The 20,664-nt window shown below is 36.9% G+C and overlaps 1 protein-coding gene across 4 annotated transcripts in view; it reads left to right on the top strand.

The window, feature by feature from the left end:
- Window positions 1-20,664, top strand: part of xpo4 (exportin 4) — a 90,178-nt gene that overhangs the window by 11,329 nt on the left and 58,185 nt on the right. For 3 of the 4 annotated variants that reach the window (XM_069891365.1, XM_069891367.1, XM_069891368.1), the window contains 5 exons: window positions 2,878-3,019; window positions 6,100-6,238; window positions 11,366-11,482; window positions 16,090-16,243; window positions 20,203-20,315. In XM_069891365.1, the coding sequence (XP_069747466.1) occupies window positions 2,878-3,019; window positions 6,100-6,238; window positions 11,366-11,482; window positions 16,090-16,243; window positions 20,203-20,315 (665 nt within the window). The remainder of the gene's footprint in view (window positions 1-2,877; window positions 3,020-6,099; window positions 6,239-11,365; window positions 11,483-16,089; window positions 16,244-20,202; window positions 20,316-20,664) is intronic. The other variant, XM_069891366.1, reaches the window with a different exon arrangement.

Genomic DNA, 20,664 nt, shown 5'->3' with positions numbered 1-20,664 from the left:
CATTCCTATCCCAAGACACTGAACAGCCAATTTAGTGGAATGCAAGTGTGAAAGGGGCTAAGAGAAGAATCCTGTTTGTTTTTTTTCCTTCTCTTTGCTTGTAAAAACCAAATGACCTCTCCCAAGACTCCAAACTCAGTCTTTGAAAGATCTTATCAGTGCTTCAGCCTGGATTTTGTTCCATTTGCACCTCCTTTTGAAATTCTTTCCAAAGTAGTTCCATTGTCTCTGCAAAATCAACCAGAGCCTCAATGTCTAGCTTCAGCAAAGCTCTTGCATTTTAAATGAGATGATTTTTTTGTGAAGTGTTACTCTTTGGAAGTGACTTACACTAAACCCCACAATCTATCTCTTTTAAAGACATAACCATACTAATATAACCTGTAACAGTAACAAGGATCTTGCATATCTTGTTTACTGTTTTTTACATCTATAATTTTATTTTACCTTTACTTAAACATTATTTCATATGTACCTGATAGTATGTTGCTCAAAAAAACAATAAAGAGATTGGAAAAGAAGAAAGCATTAATGAGCTTTGGTCTTATGGAAAGTTTTTTGGGAATTTATAGTGGGGGGGGGGAAAAGAAGGAAATTACATGGATAAAGCAATTTATATCTGTTTTCATCACAGAGAATGCAAGTTATACCTTGCATACCTGTTTGGTTGCAGCAGGTAATAATCTTGGTGCATCTGTATATGTGTGTGCACATTTAATGCCATATGCTTGAACATTCATTCACTTCGCATTTGATCTTAGAAATTGGGAATAACTTTGGGTAAATTGCAATTGTTGGAACGCAGGCTGACTGGTCCGCTGGTACTGATGGGCTTCATCCAAGGGATTTAAGAGAATTAGTTGAAACTTGTTTTTTGATTTTTCAGAGTCCCTAGAATTGAGGAATGTTGCATTAAGTTGGAACATAGCAATTTTATTCAAAATAAAAGAGGGGTACAGGAAGCTACTTTATATCAGTTATACAGAGGAAAAGAAAAATTGGCAGCGTTGCTTGCAGACCCGGGAGAGTAGAGAGTGGAGACACAGCGCTCCTCAGCAGGGTCCAACCATCTTGTTCTAATGCCAACAACTCTGTACAGGCTTCAAATGGTCTGTTAAGGGAGCTGATGTTTTTAAATGAAATTCTGCAACCTTGAAGACCTGTGCCCAAGATGGTGATGCCTGTGCTCACCAGCAGCCATGAGGATTTGCAGACTCTGAGGGAGCAGTGAGCAAAGAGCATCAGAAATAGGGAGATCACCAACCCCTCCCCCCTACGCCTTGTTGAGAAGGAGAAGCAGAGGATATGACCCAACTGGATGGTTACCTTGGCAGCAGATCAACATGAGCTCCAGGCTGCTCGAGACTGGCTCATGGGAACCAGGTTTCGGATCCGGGATTAGAGTGTGCTGAGGGCAAGGGCTCTGGGCCCTGAGGGCTTCCTGATCGTTGCGGAGGTTTGGATTTGGAGCTCGTGTAGCCGATGGATCAAATAGGAGTTGGTGTGGATGCTTAGGCTGGGGGAGCACTGGAGGCGATTCCATAGACCCTCGGGGACTCTTTTGCTTCTCTTTCTCCCTTAATATAAGGGAGCCAGGTGACGTTAATGATGACTGCCTTATTGCAGGCAGAAGGTAATTTTGTATAAGAGTGTACTATTACAGAACAATAAAAGAATCTTGAATCTTGCTGTGTGGCACTGGGCAATACTAATGCCTTATGGCAGAATAATGAATTTTTGTGTAATATTACATTTTCAGTTTTATTACATGTCAAGAGAATTTTGACTCTTAACCACTTCAATAAGCTATTATTAATGGTATTATAGATTGGTAAGAGTGGTGTGTCAGTAGATCTGTACTAAGGCATCAATATTTTACAATTTGTAGAAATGACTTGCATTTAGGCATCAAATACATGACCCAAAGGTGGACAGAAATGGAAATGGTGAAGAGGAAAAAAGCAGGCTGAGAGGGATGTGGGCCCAATATTGTCAAGTAGGACAATTTGGTTGACATGTTGGACCAAAGGGTCAATTTCAAAAGGACCAAAGGGTACAAGTGGATAGGGATAATTGGCAAATTTTTGAAATTCTTCAAAAGGAAGTTTTTTTAAAAAGAAACATTATCTAAATGCTGACAGATTGCAAAGCTGTAAGATGTGGGATGACCTTCTGATTTGTGCGTGATTCATAAAAGATGTGATGGTAACAATATTGTTAGGGGAATTCATTACAAAAGTAGCAAGGCTATGCTTTTATAGAGTGCAGCAGTGAGACCACATTTGTGTATAATATTGGTCTTGCTATTTAATAAACTCCGAGGGACTACTCATCTAACATCTGGAATAGATGGTTTGTTTTGTGGAAAGATTTGCCTCTGGTCGGGTTAGAGAGATGGAGTTTGCAGGCCTATAGGCTGAATTGATTGAAATGTGTAAGATCCTATGGTGTATTCACGAGGTGGATATGCGTAGGATGCTTCATCTTGCTGGTAAATATAGATCTACTAACAGCCATCTTGAAATACACTTACTCAAACTCTATCTGAATATTTTTAAGGTAAAAGTAGATAGATACTGATAAACAAATGAGTGAAAGGTTACAGGTAGGAAGGTGTATGGAGTTGGGGTAACATTTGAGATAGATCTTATTAAATAGCAGAATAGGCTTGAGCGTTTCAGTGGCCTACTTCTGCTTCTAATTTATGTTTATGTGATAATGTGTACTAATCAGTGGTTTCTATTTTTGGCATGTTTATTATGAATACATATTGGAAATGACAATATTTTTTTCAGTTCTTAAAGCTGTCTTACACTTGTGTCAATGGTTAGAAGGAAAGATTGATGAACATTTGTTCTTGATTTGTTTTCTTCACAGAAACAAGTAAAGTTGACTATGTTCTATTTCAAGCTGCCACAACCATAATGGAAGCAGTTGTACGAGAATGGGTACTCTTGGAAAAAAACAGCATTGAATCACTACGGACATTCCTATTAACTTATGTCTTGCAAAGGCCTAAGTGCGTACTAAGTAATTTTGGTCTTGGGGAAAATTGGACTATTATTAGGGAATTTAGGCAGAGGTCTTGAAACTTCCCCCCCCCAAAGTAGTTCTACTTGTAGATGAAAATGGTTAAGCTTTAGAAATTTGTTTACATGATACTGTAAAACTAATAATTTGTCACCTTTGTGATTTTGATAGAACCAAACAAGCAGATTTTCTGGAGTGAATGATGCTCCTTTTATTTCACTTTTTAAAAAGCCTGTTACACAGTAGTGTCATTAATTTTCCAGAATGTAAAGGGAATTAGAAAAATACAAACTTTCTAGATCCTGACTCTATCTGCCTTTGAGCTCCGTTGATTTGGACCTTAATTCTGGATCCAGCTGCATGCCTGGTTGTAGCACAGACTCCCTAGCTGACCGTATTTTGGTCGCTGAGCTCACATTCTGAATTCATGAGTGAGAGATGCTGGTCTAGCAGCATTTATTAACAATTTGATGCCTAATTATCTGAGTTTACTATAAATTGTGATTTCTGAATAGTATTCTAATATAGGCAGCCATTATGGTTGTAACTATTTTTGGAAGTTTTAAAAGAGGGAAAATGAGATCATGTGTGTTAGTGATTAAAATAGTTAGCATCCAAATCTAAGTTTAAGGTTAACAGAAAATGGAAGAAATGGCAAGGTACGATTAGATGAAATCTGTTGCAGTTTCCAGGGGGTGGGGGGGGGGGGGGGAAATATTGTTACCACTGTGCCTGAAATCCTTTAGCCTACAGCTTAATACTAAACTAAAATTATGAGCTTAAAATTTGTGAAACTCAAAAACTGTTTGATAAATATTGACTGGCTATTTCTACCCATGGATGCTACCTGAACCACTGAGTCCTTCCAGCACAGTACAGAAAAGTGCTGGAGAAACTCAGCATCCATAGGGAGTAAAAGGTAGCTAATATTTCAGGCCTGAGCCCTCATCAGGAACCTGGTAAAACTGGGAAATGCCTGAATAAAAGCCCAGCATCTGCAGATTTTCATGTTTGAGTCCCTCCAGCTTTTTTTTTTTCACTCTTTAAAACTAGTCCTGTTTTCATGCTGTTGCTGTAATCCATAACAGAATGTTCAACAAATATCAGTGGAAAAATAGCAATTGCATTCTACGAGCAAATGATTAAAGCTTCTCTTAATAAAGTGCATTTGATATGGGTAAGCTCCAACATTGTACTCTATTCAAATTGCAGTTCCATTAGGAGTTAGCAAGCATTTAATCATACCTCCTCTTGTGCTTAATCTTTATGTACTTTGATGGAATCACAGTGGTCTGGTTCTATTTTAATAGTTTACTGAAAATCACCAGCAAGGACTACTCCGATATATTTAATTGAAATTGCGCATGCCTCTCTGGCCCATATCCCCAACTTGTCAAGTTCCCCATCTCTCATTACTGTCTGTTTACTGATCTGGAAGTGCAATCAGTCAAGCACATTGAAGTTCTAAAATGGTCTCATCACTTTTTGTCCTGTATTCTTCTGCAGTCCTATAATGTTTCTAGTTGTCTCTTTCTTGGCATCTGCAGTATTTAACAGTTGTGCCTTCAGTTGCCAAGGCACACTGGAATCCCATCCTAAATCTCTTCCTTGCACCTTCCTTTTTTTTTAATGGTACTTCTTCATTTCTCTGAAATGTCCTTGCCTGTTTGATCTTATAGTAAGCTTTAGAAACTTTACAGGGTCAAAGGTGCTATGTAATCCTAATGCTGCTGCTCTTCCAAGTTGTTCACTGAACTTCATCTTTTGGAACTTTTCAATTAATGGATTTTAGTTTAGTTTGAAGAATATGTCTTTAATTGTAAGAATTAACAATGATGACCAAACTCTTTTGTCCAGTAGACTTTTAGAGGAATCTAACCTCAAATGAGTGTTTGGTCAATAAATCAGTTATTGTCTGTTTAAAGCTCAAATATACCATCAACCTTGTTTTGGAGCATTGTAATACATGGGATACAAATTTGTCAACTATCAACGTTGATGAAACTACACCTGAGCAAGAAGTTGCCTAATATTAATGGCAAGTGGTGGAATTTTTGAAAAAGCATTAGATCCCTTTTTTTTTAAAAAAAAGAAAATGCACAAAAGCCTTACTTGCACTAAATTATGAAAATTTGGTAGATGGTTAGGTTAGCTAATTCTGTGTTATTTTTCGTTGAGTTGTGTCTTCCCCTTTGCAGTAGGAAAATCACATCTTTTTGGTTTGTCAGTAAACAGGCAACCTTCCTGTTCTTTTTCCAACCAAAAGAAAACTTTTGCATAGGTACTCAAATATGTTCAAAGTACAGTGCAACACAATGAGGAGTACCTTGACCAGCTTTCCCCTTGCTGCCAGCAATTCTGCCAATCATTTTTCTTCAATAATTGCCTATTTATCTTCAAAGAAAGGAGATGTTGCATCAAATTTTAATATAACTACTAATAATCTCGGTATATTAATACGATATCATCTACATTGTAATCCTTTCCTGCAACATCAGGTTTTGTGTTCAAATTGAATGGGTTTAAATTCCTAGATATTGAAGCTATACAAATTCTCACATCTGGAGAAGTACACCCAGCTTCTGTACTATGATAAGGGAGCTCAATGAGCTTGTATGCAAAACTAAAGAGTGAAAGGTTGACCCTTGGTTATGGAGAAATTGAGATTGACAACAAAGATATTTGGATTCACTCTACCTTTTGCAAAGGTTCTGGAGGATAATGATAATTAAAAGAATCAAAAATAGAAGCAAAGCAATATTTAAAGGCACACTGAGAATGGGTTAAAAACATTCAAAGTTATTAGAATCAAATTGATGTTAGGACCTATTTTTTGAGTGCAGGTGCAGATGAGAAAGCTTCTTTTGGTCCTTACTGCCAGATGGGGAATGTTATCTGGAAGAATCATTGGGTATTATGGAAGGTTGTAATCAGATGGACTAAATAACTATTTGTGTAAATTTACTTAATCTCACAGTTCCTTAATTCTGAGCTTTGATCAATGTATTAATAGTATATTGCCATAATTTTCTTTCAGAGGTAGTCAATGTGTTTGTCATTTCTTTATAGCCTTCAGAAATACGTTCGAGAACAGATACTATTAGCTGTAGCAGTAATTGTCAAGCGTGGCTCATTAGACAAAACCATTGTCTGCAACAGCATCTTCCATGAAGTCAGTCACTTAATAAGCAGTGGTAACCCAGTAGTGGTAAGTACTGTCTTCTGGTTTTTCACATTTTTTTGTAGTCATAACTACCTTTGCTAGTGGTGCTTTATGTCAGTGCATTTCTGTCAAAACTTGGTTAATTTTATTTTTGCCTTTGTTTGTCTCTCTTCATTTCCTTTGAGTGAAGAGGAATGTCATCAAGTATTTTCTAAATTTTAATCTCTTTAGTTGATAAAATGAATATGGAAACCGTATCCCAGTTCTTCCACAGAAAGACAAGTAACATCTGACTTCCTCTGCACTCCATTCTATTCTTTTTATATTTATGAGCTTCCATTGCTATCTTACAACTATTCTGATCCGAGCTCCTTTGTATTCATTATCTCTCCTAGTTAATTAATCCTACTTTGTTCCAATACCAGCCCATTGTTCGTTGGTATGGGGCATCTCAATAAGACTCAAAATTGCATCCATCCAGGACAGTTTGCTCCATTGGCATGATACAAGCCATTTGGCCCATGATGTTGTGCTGACCTATCTAAACCTACTCCACAGCAATCTAAGCCTTCCCTACCTCGTGCTCATAACCCCCTATTTTACTTGCAGTCATGTGCCTATATAAGAGTCTTTCCAGTGTTTCTATAGTACCAGCCTCCATTCCAGGCACCCATCACTCTCTGTATGCATAAAATAAATTTGCACCTGATACCTTCTCTAAACTTTCCATCACTCACCTTAAACTGATGTCTTCTGATATTTGCTATTGTCACACTTGAATAAAGGTGCTGGCTGTCTACCCTTTCTATTGCCTCTTATTATCTTATATACCTCAATTAAATCAACTCTCATTCTTCATCGCTCCAAAAAGAAAAATCCTAGCTCTAACAACCTTGCTTCATAGGAGATGTTCTCCAATCCAATCAACATCCTGGTAAATCTCCTTTGCACCCTCACTAAAGCTTCTACATCCTTCGTGTAATGCATCAACCAGAACTGAATGCAATATTACAAGTGTAGTCTTACCAGAGTTTTATAGAGCTGCAACATTACCAAATACTTAATCATTTGACCTAACACTCCCCTTCCTATCCCCCTGTCCACCTTGTTTAAACCCTCCAAAATAGTTCCAGCCGCCCTGCCTGCAAAGATATTGATCCCTCTCATTTTCTTTTTGCCTCTTCTATTTCTGATTCTTACATCTTGTATCAATTACAATTATAGTATATGTCTGTCACTTTATTAACAATGTGTTTCAAAAGATCAACTTAACTCCAATGTGTTTTTCAGGAGTACAACTTAAAAATGCCCATCAGAATCTATTCCTCTAGATATCTGCATTTAAACGGGAAAGAATTGCCTAATGAGCAGCTTAAAATATTGAACAAGACCTGTTTTATTAGTTGTAATTGTGCATCTTAGCAGCCTACCCCAGGATTGTATTCTAGTACTTCATTATTTCATATAATAGCATTTCATCAGTATTTAATGCAGTCTAAAGTCAATCTATTAAGCTTACTAACTCTGAGATCAGTTTCTTCATGGAAATGGTGTGAGAAGGGTTGGGGGGGAGAGTTGGAGAACTGGCTTAATTTTGATCCAAGATCAGAGTAAATATTTGTGTCCTTTCCACTTAGGAATTTGCTGTAAAACAGCTGCACCAAATGGAAGTTTACAGCTGTAAATTGTTAAGTAGACTGTTGAGGATGAGTGATTGATAACTTTAAAGCGTCATATTCATTTGGCACATTTCCCACATGAATATTGAGATGGAATGAATGTCCTATCAAAATAAATTTTCCACTGCTCTCCAATATTAAGCAATGCTTGTTAATTACATTTCCAAATTTGACTTTGTCATTGGCCATTCACTATAAAGATATTGTTATTTTAACCAAGAACAAGACTTTCTACATATACATGTGGTAAAAATGAACGTCTTTCAAACGGATTACCGTTTTGCTATGGTTCTAACAGGACTTTCCCCTTGTGCTCACCCTCTTTATTTCCACCACCTCAGCTTGGATTCTCTGCGGCCATTAATGGAGGATGGATGTCACAGAATTTATCTTAGCTTTCAATAATTTTATTTTAGCTTATAAGGAAATCTAACTTTCTTATTGAAAATGTCAGCATTTTGGATTAATGTTGCTGTAAATTGGTTGTAATTTTAACAAACACAATTATTTAGTGGTTTGCTTGGGTAAGCATCCTAAATACTTAGTTAACAGAAATTTTGTTGATATCTAAATGTCATCACATGTTCCTATTTTCTAGTTATCAATCCCCTAGCAAATATTGAGGCTGCATCAAACTCTTTTGCGACCCTAATATCATATTAATGATGCAATGTAATTCAGACTAGATATCAACATCATTGTTGACGCAGCCTATATCAACCTGAGTAACATACAGTTATGTGACTCCATTTTAATTGCTGCTGAAACCATTATCTGCATTTCTTCTAAAAATAAATAATTGTGCACAATTCACCCTCTAGTATTTTACCTTTTGCCAATGAGATTGTATAAAACTCTTCTGGCAATGTCTTAGTTTGGCAAAAGTTCATTCATCCCCTTACTTGCCAAATTGCATTGGTTTCAAGTTAATAAATTTCTGCATTAAAATTTTCTTCCTTTGTGGCCTTTTTTACCAACTTCCTATGTAATCATTATCAATGCTAACCTCAAATAGCTACTCATTTAAATCATTTAAATTACTCCTGCTGCCAAGCTCCTGGATTTTGAAATCCCTCACCAAAGTCACTCCACTTTTCCATCTGTCTGAAAACCTAACTGTTTTTGAACTATTACGGTATATTCTTCTGTGATTGCGATGTAGTGGCATAGCATACTTCTTTAGAATTCTGGTTGATCCTTTTGTAATGGGCTGTTTTGTGTCTTATTAAAGTTGGCTATTATTCCAAACTACAAAGCTGTATCTTAATTTTTTTTTTGAACTGGGGGCCTGAATTAATTCAGCCACCAAAGTTAAGGTATTACTGTTGAGTGGCATTTCTGAACTGAAATGTTGCAGCTGACCAACAGCATTTCTTCAGCTGTTGTTTGCAATTTCATAAATAGAAACACACTGGTAACATACTTTCAGTGTACAACGATTAACTAGGTAGGAAGACTCACAGCATTTTCCCTGTAGACATCGACTTCACAGGCATAATTTTGAACATCAACACTTTTGTGGACCCCACCTTGGCACCATATGGTCTGGGCATCTAGTCAGTCACTTTGAAGTTGACAATGTTTTAGGGGGAGAGAAGGCATTGAGATTGATTCAAAATTGGTATTTCAAGACTGCACCACTTCTTTCCCTTGAGTTGTTGTATGACTAATGCACGGTTTCTCAAATTGCGCAGGCAGCTCTAAAAGTAACAAAGGCATGACACTTTCCTCAGAGCCCTTATACTCAGCTGTATTTACCTTCATAATTTAAAGTGTGCCTCCAATAATTTTCAGTTGCCCATGTAATTTGAAAGAAAATATTGAACCTATTGAATTATTTAATTCCAGATTACTGTATATTTTTAGGATTGATATTTATAGGTGACACTAGTGATTTTACAAAATATGAGTTGATCCTTGCATCTGTTGCTTTTTGCCAGCTTTATGCCTTTTCTTTTTCTTTTCTCGCCCCATATGCCAATAGATGTCTTGATCTTCTGCTTTTGGTCACCTGTGCATCCTCTCCATTTATCTCGGCCAGATACTAAAATATAAAATAAATCTTAAAACACAATAACCTCCTTAGTTCCACTTAAAATTTTGTGTTGGCAATACAGACCATGCCAGTGGAGATGGGATCTTTACTGAACTCTGACTTGAGTATGAATCCAGATTTCCACTCCCAAACCACCCTCCATCCTCAAAAGCCTGGGTAAATGCCTTGTAGTCCCTTTTGGATTAATCCTTGATTTATATTTTCGACATCCCCACTCCACCATTCATCCAAATGGTGTCTTTTGAAAAGGCTGAAAAGTGGTATGTTTGTCTTCTCTTTTGGTCATAAGATTGAGATCCACTCGTAGATGAACATTAGGTTTCCCTTTTTAAACATTAGAAAAATTAAAACCATTGCTAGAAACACCAATTTTTTCATCTTTATTACAGTTTCCTTTCCTATCCCAACTATACTGAACCATTTTGTAACATGTAGTAGCATCTATCTTTTCCTGAGCTGAATTTCTGCTCTTTGTCATTATGACAATGTCTTGCCACCATCTCTGTAAATATTAGTCAGAGATTAGTCCCTATCTTGGGCTACTTAATATTTGATTTAGTACGTCCTGGAATGCTTCCTATCCTAAACTGTTCACTAACTTCAACTTCTCCAAAATTTGTAGTTGTCCATCCTGTTACTACTTGTGATGTGCACATTTTCTACAGTTTCCAAAGTTTTTGATTCTAGATAATTACTGATGCATCTAACTTGCGCTAATAACTTCATTTTGTAAAATCTCAAACCTGAATTAAAGAGTTGGCTTAGTGATTAAACCTATCTATTATCAAACATTTAATAGGCTTGTATTTTGGGAGCTTAATCCTATTTGCAGAACAAAACCTGTTACTAACTATTTATCAATAGATTTAGTTTAAGTGATAACCTGTATTAAAAGTTTTATTTTTACCTAAGAACAAAGTCTAAAATTCCATCCCAAACCACATTGCAGATTCTTTAATCTTGAAATGATGCATGTATCCATAAGTTTTACAAAGGGAATAAATTTTTATCTTTTATTGTAACTTTTATTATGTTTTTACATTGGACTGTTTAATTGGAATTTTGATTTAAAAGTATTGAGTTGTATTGTCCTGCTTTATCTTGAAGATAGATGGCACTCTGACTCCGTTCTCTATCTCTTGATGGAACTTGAAAGTTGGTCTTTGTAATTCTGTCTCCTGTCGAAGACTCTCATTAATTCTTCCACTGTACCATACCTTAATCTCTTTTATGAGATTTATTGATTCCAATCAGTATTTCTATACTGCACCCCTATCCAAATCCACGATACTGTTGGCTATCCCCCACTTGGCAGTTTTTTCATCTTGCATTAAAGCCTGGGGAGTATCAATCTTTGATGATAAATAATTAGATTAGATAATATGAAGTTACCTACTATAACTTGTTTTTTAAAAAATATTTTAATGTATCTTGCAGCAGACATTAGCATGTTCAATCCTAACGGCATTATTGAGTGAATTCTCAAGTTCCACTAAAACCAGCAATATTGGCCTCAGTATGGAATTCCATGGGAGTTGCAAAAGAATTTTTCAGGTAAAAGATTATTTATTAATATGAAAAATTATTAAGACATAATATAATTTAAGATTCATTATCTTAATTATTATACTTTGTTTTATTCAAACTGTTTGAGTTGGGTCTTTTCAATTTTCCTGTTGCTGTAATAATGGTGAAATAAAAACTGAGGTAGACTTGAGAAAGTATGTTTTAAATTAACAATGAGAAAACTAGATAAAATTAAAAGAAGCTAATGATCTTAAGTGTCCTATTCCAAACATATCGCAAGCATAAAAAGAACCACAAATATAAAGATTGCTTTCATGATATCTTCGCTTTTCAGAACTCTTCCTTTTCATCAAGTTTTCTTGATCTTGCCTGCATCCTTTATTTTTTACAGTCCTATGATTTCTTGGATCTTTGGGGGATTTTCTTAACATTCAGTGCAAACTGCTGTAACAATTTATTATTGTAATCTATTTTCTTCACAAGATTTGACCAATGACATTTTATATTTAATGTTGGAAAGCTGTTTAACCATTGGATTCTTCATGGTGAAGTCCAAACGAGTAATTTTTCATCATTCACACATGTGATGGGATAGTTGGGGATTAGGAATAGTAACCCTACATAATCTTTCCCTCCCTATCTTGGGACTCCCTGCCTAACATTGACTTACCTAAGCCAATTTCCTGATCTGTACTTCTCTGGCATAACCCTCTCCTGCAGAGCTGAACAAATCCCTGAGATCTACACTGCAAATTTTTATTCTGCTGCAGATTGCCTGGTTAAGATAGAAATGAAGGTTTAGTGTAAATATTTCTGAGATTTCTGAAAATGATTTATTTATTGCAAACATCGTGTCTAATAAAAAAGAAACAATTACTCTTGATGAAAGCTCTGAGATAAATGATCTAGCTTTGTTTCCTGGTTTTGTTATGTGACTGAGAACAAAAATGGGAGAAACAATCTTATTAAATATAATTTGCTACCAATCTCAAATGTCATGAACTGATGCAATACACCAGAGCGTTGAATTTGCAAACAGCTTTACTATTTGATTTGCAGGTTGCTTGCCCTAAAGTAGTGGATGTAGTGAATTATGGGAGTGTTACATTTAAACGTTTATGACAACTGAAGGAAGTAGACTTTGTAAACTGGCAGCAAATGGGTATAGGACTGAAAGTGATCTTGTGGGTTAGAATCCGCTGATTTTCTCTTTACTCAAGCTCTTTGGTACTTGGTTGAATACTGGAGACTATTGATGTAATATATCACCGAGCAAAATCTTCAGGGCTGAGATCTTGATTAGTTCTGAAGAAAAATGTGTTTTTTATTTTGTCAGCTTGTGAGAAATGTTTAGTTCTCTGAATTATCAAAGCCTTCGAAAGTGAAGTAACCCATATCACCTTATACTGCAGTGAAATGTGTCACAGTGCTTCAATAAAAATATGAAGAAGACTTTATATGATTAAGGGCCTGAAGCCTGTGCTCTGAGAAACTCTCAACAATTTAGTATGTGAAAGGCTTTAAGCATTTTATTTTAGTCTTTCTTTCCATTCACTGTTGGTCGTAGCAGACAACAACAGGGTGCTTTGGTGAGGCACTCCAAATTCAGAGTAAAGATTTCTATTAGGTTAACAAGCAGGTTACTGACTTTATTAAGGAAACATTGCACAGATTACAGTTTAAATTTCAACTGGTATGAGGATGTAGAAGTGTTTTTATACATTGGAGCTTTTGAAAAGCATGAAGTTTCATAAGTCACTAGATCCAGACAAAATTTATCCAAGGCTACTGTAGGAAACGAGAGAAGAGATTGCTGAGCCACTAGGAAAGGAGAAATATTGGAGGGTTGCAAATGTTGTTCTTCTGTTCAAGAAAGGGAATAAAAATAATCCAAGAAATTATAGATCAGTGAGTGGGCAAACTGTTGGAGAAGATCCTGAGAGACAGGATTGACAAGCATTTAGAAAGGCATGAAACAATTTGGGATAGTCAGCTTGGCTTCGTCAGGGGAAGATTATATCTCGTGATCCTAAATGATATCTTTGAGAATGTAGCAAAGAACAATTATGAATGTAGAGCAGTGGATGTAGTGTATATGGATTTCAATAAAGCATTTGGCAAGGTTCCCCATACATGACTCATTGAGAAAGTAAGGAGGCCTTGTTTTGAGTACAGAATTGGCTTGCCCAGAGAAGGCAGAGTAGGTCATTGACCAGTGGTGTTCGACAGGGATCTGTTCTCTGACCCCCCCCCCCCACCATGCGAATTTTATAAATGACCTGGATGAGGAAATCAAAGGGTTTGCAGATGACAGTGTTGCCTCAGGCGGTGTTGTGGATAGTCTGGAGAGTTGCCAGAGGTTATAAAGGGATGTTGATAAGATGCAGAGATGGAGTTTAACCCAGAAAAGTGCAGTGGTTCTTTTTGATAGGTTGAATTTGAAGGCAAAGTACACAGGAAGAACACAGCACTGTGGATGAACTGAGAGATCTTGGCATTCATGTCAATAGGATACTCAGAGCTGCTGCACAGGTTGATGTGAAACAAGGAAATCTGCAGATGTTGTGATTGTACTGAATACACAAAAGTGTTGGAGAAAGTCGGCAGGTACCACAGCGAGCATAGGAGGCAAATATATAAAACCTATATTTTGGTCCTGAGCCCTTCATCAGGTATGAGCAAAAGTAAATGCTTCACTCGTGCCCACACCTCCTCCCTCACCACCATGCAAGGCCTCAAACAGTCCTTCCAAGTGAAACAACACTTCACTTGTGAATCTGCAGTGGTCATCTACTGCATCTGGTGGCTCCTGTTGTGGCCTGCTGTACATTGGGGAGACAGATGAAGACTGGGAGTTTGCTTCATTGGGCACCTTCATTCAATCTGCAGTAATGATGCAGATCTTCCAGTGGTAAGCCATTTCAGTTCCCTGCCCCATTCCTATGCCGACATATCTGTCCATGGTCTCGTGCATTGCCAGACTGAGACCACCCACAATTTGGAGGAACATCTCATATTCTGTCTGGGCACCCTCCAACTAAATGGCATTAGCATTGACTTCTCTGTTATCCCCCTCTGCCCCCATCTCTCTCTTTCCCTATCCCTATGTCTCCATTCCTCCAGCTCCCCATACCATGTCTCTTTCTATTTCCCTTTCCTTTGTCTTTTATCCTCCAGGTCTGCATTCACAGAACTATCTTCCTCCCCAATCAGTTCTTAACTTTTCTCTCCCTGTCCTCCTATCTATGTCCACCTATGGCCTTGGCTGTTGGCCTGTGCTCTTCCCTCTGTCCCTTCTTCCCCCCCCCCCCTCCTGTCCACGCACATCTGAACTACCCTCTCCTGCCCTGGGACACAACAGGGATGGGATTGCCCTTGTCCTCATCTACCACCCCACCGGCCTCTGCATCTAATATGTTATCCTCTACAATTTCTGCCACCTACAATGTGATCCCACCACCAGACACATTTTCTTCACTTTCTGCAGGAACCAATCTCTCTGTGACTCCCTTGTCCGCTTATCCTTTCCCATTAACTACCCTCTCATCACCTACCCCTGTAATCGCAGGAAATGTTACACTTGCGCCCACACCTCCTCCCTTACCACTATTCTGGGCCCAAAAAAGTCCTGCCAATTGGAGCAACACTTCATTTACTAGTCTGCAGAGGCCTTCTACTGCATCCTGTGCTCCAGTTGTGGCCTCTTCTGCATCAGAAAGTCTGGACGCAGACTGAGAGATCATTTCATTGAGCACATTTCCAGTATCTGCTGCAATAACGGGAACCTCCAAGTGGACAACCATTTCAATTTCGCACCCCATTCCCACACTGATATGTCTGTCCATGGTCTCATGCACTGCAAAACTGAGGCTACTTGCAAATTGGAAGTTTGCCTGGGCACTCTCTGACCACAGCATCTTCCCATGGGCCGTGAGATCGCTGAACAACCAAAGGAACTGCTCACATTTACCATTCAAGACTCTAATATTCATGAAACAATATTTATTTATTTGTATGGATGAAATATTTGTCCTGGATTTATATTATTTGTATGTGTGTGCCTGGTTGTATGAATGTGTGTTTTTGCACCAAGAACTCTTTTTTTAAATTGGGTGTACATGTACAATCATATGACTCAACAACCAGATGGCATTAACATTGACTTCTTCGGTTTCCTTTAGACCCCTCCCCATTTTCTTTCTCTTTCTCTCTCGCTTTGTCTCTTTTCCTCCAGCTCCCCACCTCCTTACCTCTCCATTTAGAGAGCTAACCCCCTCTTGCCCGTTGGCCTGTACTCCTCCCCCTGCTCCTCCTGCCTTCCTCCCCCCCCACCTTTTTATTCAGACACCTGCCTGCTTTCTGCTCATGGCTCGATGGGGGGGGCATAGGCCTGTCGCTTGGTTATGTCGCCTTGCTTCCTATAGACACTGCGTGCCCCCCTGAGGTTCTTCAGCACTTTTGTGTATTGCAGCAAAATCAGAGTCTGTACTGACTTTCCTGTTTAACAGAAATATCATCCGGGAGAGGTCTTAAGCTAAGCTTTTAAAATAAAAACAATAAAATAAGATTCAATATCAATGAATGTAATTTTTTCAAGCATGTGCATATTTTTGTTCTTGTTGCTCAAAATACAGGAAGATGACCTTCGGCAGATATTTGTTTTGACGGTTGAGGTGCTTCAGGAATTCAGCCGACGGGAAAACCTCAGTGCTCAAATGTCTTCAGTGTTCCAGCGTTACCTTGCACTAGCTAATCAAGTTTTGAGCTGGAACTTTCTTCCTCCAAATTATATCCTTTAAGCTTTGTTTTTATATTGTATTTTTGTGGCTAATGTGCTTTGTGATTAATGGACATTAATGGCTGTATTTTGGAAACCATTATAAAGCCATTTTGTTGAAACACAACTTCCATTCTTCCACTAACTTAGTAAATTTAAGAAGCTAAAGGAGGTAGCAGTTATCCTCTGTGCTTTAAGTTAGAAACTAATTCAAGTTCCAATTCCAGATTACTGGATAATACATTTGTTTTGTGGACTGGTTGCAAACAGGAATGTATTTTGCTGTTACTAAAGTTGGGTACTAAGTTGATATCACGGTATGGTTCCTGTGCAGCCATCCTGAATAAGGAGGTAATGTTTTAAGTAGAGAAGAAAATTGGTAAAGAAGAATTCCACAAGTTGTCATTTTATTTGCTGATGTTACTTAAGCATGTTAAATGTTTGAACATAGAACATCACATTACAGCACAGGAACGACATATCTATGTTAAATATTATGGACATATTAAACTAGAACTTTGCTGCTTATGCATGACACGTATCCCTCTATCCCTATATATTCATGTATCTACCACAAATCTATCCTTGACTAGTTCTAATGTCTCCTCAATGCACTGCCTGATGCAGCCACATCTGAGGAAGCCATGTCAGTATCTACATGTGCTCGCAGCAGCCAATTTTGCCTGATTATGAACTCCCTTGAACTTTTATTTCTAAATCGTCAAATTCAGGTAATGAATAAACAGAAATTTCCTCCATCAAAATGTAGGAAAAATGAAGCCTTTGGTCCCCATCAGGAACTTGATTTCCTTCCATCTTCTCTGTCCTTCACATCTGTTGAAGATACAGAACCTGTTTGGGTGCCTGTCTACATTTTGCTCCTATTTTGATGAAAGACTCAAGCCCAAAACGTTGGTTATCTTTGCTATATAAAGTACACTGTTTGTCATGCTGAGTTTCTCAAACATTGTGCTTTTACTTCAATCATGGTGTCTGCAAACTGGCATGGTTTACTCTTGACATCTGTTGAAACTGAACTCGACTGTTTGCTACCTTGTTATATTTGACCTGAGATTAGCATGAGCCTTCTTTCCACACCATATTTAATATTGCCTTTTACCTTTACATATCATTGCCTCCTTCTGTCCCTGGGTCAGCTGGTTTGATGAAACATAATAGACTATTCCAAAATAATTTTGACTGGCATCCTCCACTGTAGCTCCTGAAAACTTGCTGTGATCAAAAATTGTGCCATCTGTGTCTCGACTTGTAACATGTTCTTATTATCCCTGTGCTGACTTGCATTAGCTCCCAATTACAAAATACCTGGGTTCGAGGAATTCTCATCCTATTTTCACATCCATGCCTGTGGAAATACTGCAGATGCTAGAAATACTCAGTAAGTTAGGCAGCATTTGTGGGATGAGAAACTATTAATATTTCTTTCGATAGCTTTCGTGGGTGTCAATCTTAGGCATTAACACTTTCTCCACAGATGTAGAATAATTCAGAATTTTCAGAACTTGTTTTTATTTCAGTCTCTTGTATGTTCTGCTAGGTCAACAAGACTCTATAAACAATATAATGCATTTTAGATGATTCCTGCCAACTAGATATTGTTATGGCTTGGTATAATAGGGTATTTGTACTGAAATTTAGAACTTAATTGAATTTAGTAACTAGTTATTGCTCGTTCTTTGCGAGTCAATATGAACTAAATAGTATAGTAATCCTATAGTGCCAAAATTGTCAACAGTACATTAGTATGAATTGTCTTACTAAAAATAACAGGATGTGACAGCTAAATATCGTGGCTGGTTAAAATAGTGCCAATAAACCTAACTGCTTTGAAGAGATCACAAGTTGTCTAGTTCTAATCATTTGAAGTAAGTGAATACTTAAAGCTCTTAAAGTTTTACCTTTGATTCCAATCATTTGTGTGTCTATTAAAATGTCTGCTCATCTTAATAGTTTAACAATTTAACCATTTTTGCATGTGAACTATTCTTTTAAGATGAACATAGAGGCATTTTACAGGAATATTGAAACCTAAAATATTCATTGTGAGTTTTGTAATTATTTTGTTGAGCATTTGGTATTGATATTTTTGAATGAATCAATCTCTTGAGAATTTTGAAAGTAATTCTTTCTGACTTTATGAAGGAATGAATATTTAACAAACTCATTAAAAGGCCTTAAATAAGGTGCACTGAAGAAGGAAGTTGCAACTTTATTTTTTAATTGAAAATTAATATTTTTGCATCAGCAATTGGAATTCAGTTACTTTTAAGGGTCAAAACGATGGCAACTTCCCATTTTTGTCCAAATGAGAGTGGATATTTTCCTGGAATGCTGTAAAATCTGTGGAATGTCTTCCAAGTCGGAAAAACCAAACACTGCATGAGCACAGCAGGCGAACGCTATATATAGGTGTTCCTTTCAAGTGGGATGCTCCTCAGCTGTGCTTTTTTATTATCTGCACTTCACAGTTTTCTTTAAACACATAAAGTAATTATCATGTAACTTCAGCCAGAGGCAGTTTATCAAACGTTCAGCAGCAAGCAGAAACAACCAAGAATATTCCTAATAGGTATGTAGGATTTTTTATTACATCTTTTGATTTCCCATCACAAAAGCAGTTTGACTGCAGAGAATTGTCAGATCCATTTGAACCTTGTGATTAATATTTTAGAACTTACTAAAGAAACTTAATAAATATCATTTATATTGTATGGCCACATTTTGTAATTACTTTTTAATAAAATCAAATTTATGTTTTAAAGTTATACCGATCATTTGGCAGTCTGAATTTTTAAGCATTTTTATTTTTAAATTGGCTATAAATAATAAGATGGTGAAATCATGTCTTTAGTCCCTGTGTATCTGCAGTGTATGACTGTTGTCCGGTGAATGTCCAGATTTTACTGCTGCCCAATCATAGGGATTGCATCTATATGCTTTGATACATTTGTGTTTGACATTTCTGCAGCTAAAATGCATATTTAAACTAATTTCCATTTATTAAAAAAAAATTAAAATAAAGGCACAAGTGCTGCAGTTTTGCCTGCTTTGAAATTACTATTGGATAGTTCCACGTGTTGAGTCTACAAATGGTTATAGAAATGTAGCATAAGTGTATTTACTTAGTGTCTTTCATGCATCAAAACATTCTAAAGTATTTGATAGACAAGGAAATATTTTTAAATTTTGGATACTATTCTAAGGTAGGAATAATTGACAGGCAATTTCTGCATAACAGAGTGTACCATAATTAACAAAATAATTCAGGGGAAAGTGTTGACCACACTAAGAGCTCCTTTGTCTCAATTTGAATAATGTAATGGGATCTCTTGTCCACTGAAGCAATAGCCTAAATGTTGGCATCTCCAGCAGATCAGCACCCTTTAGTACTGCACCAAAGTATTTGCTTTGTTTATGTGCTTGCTTCTGAAGTGGGCTTTGAACTCGTGGCCTTTGACTTGGGCAAAGCACTAGAACTGAGCAAAGGCTAACACCTGTTGTATGTATATTACAGCATCAAAAGAGTGCCACAGACTAATGACTGCACTTTGTAATGTACATGTAAATCTATAACCTCGGGGAATATAATAAAAGGTATTGGGACAGTTATGGAAAAATCTGTTTTAACTATCTCATAAATCATGACACCTGTTAATTAAAGCTGTTTTTGCCCTCTTGTCATTTAAGATACTGTGGTTATTTATGTGATCATATCACGATGGAATGCCACATGATTATAATCAAACTTTAATCTTGCAACCCTTCATGGGTCTTGTTTCTGAACGGTTAAATGCGTTTATTCCTTGGCCTCATGCAACAGTTATTCCATGTATTTAACATGGCTTAAGGTTTATTTCCATTACAGTCTCCCTCTGAACTCATTTTAGTTGTAGCTAAGAGGTATTTTCCCCCTGGTAATGTTCGTCTATTGACCTTGACTTCAGATAACTGGGCAGGCATTATATAGCTATGTTTGAATCCTCCCAAAATGTGATGTTAAAGCCAACAGAATCCTGGCGAGACACTCTTCTGGACAGCAGAGTTATGAATCTATTCTTTACAGTAAGTAATATTCCAAAAATATATTTAGTTATTGGGTTGAAGATCAGAGAAGCTGATCACATAATGATTAATATTATATTTCAATGTTGTGTGAAACTGCAGTAGATCTCTGAATTTTTAAAGTAAATTGTATAAATATTTGCATGTCTTTGCAAGAAATATTATTGGGAGATTTTCTTGGGTATACCATCTAAAAGGATTGATCCATGTGCTGTACATGATGCTGTGAAAATAAAAAAGTTGATTTAGCGCAACTACCATAATTTACTAATCTATTATATTCTTTTAATGTTAATTTTTTTCTCAATTAAAAATTAACAATTCAATTTACTACAATAATGTAGTATGT

This window comes from Narcine bancroftii, chromosome 7 (genome assembly GCF_036971445.1).
Source record: "Narcine bancroftii isolate sNarBan1 chromosome 7, sNarBan1.hap1, whole genome shotgun sequence".
Lineage (NCBI taxonomy): Eukaryota > Metazoa > Chordata > Chondrichthyes > Torpediniformes > Narcinidae > Narcine > Narcine bancroftii.
This window is presented reverse-complemented; position numbering and strand designations above follow the sequence as displayed.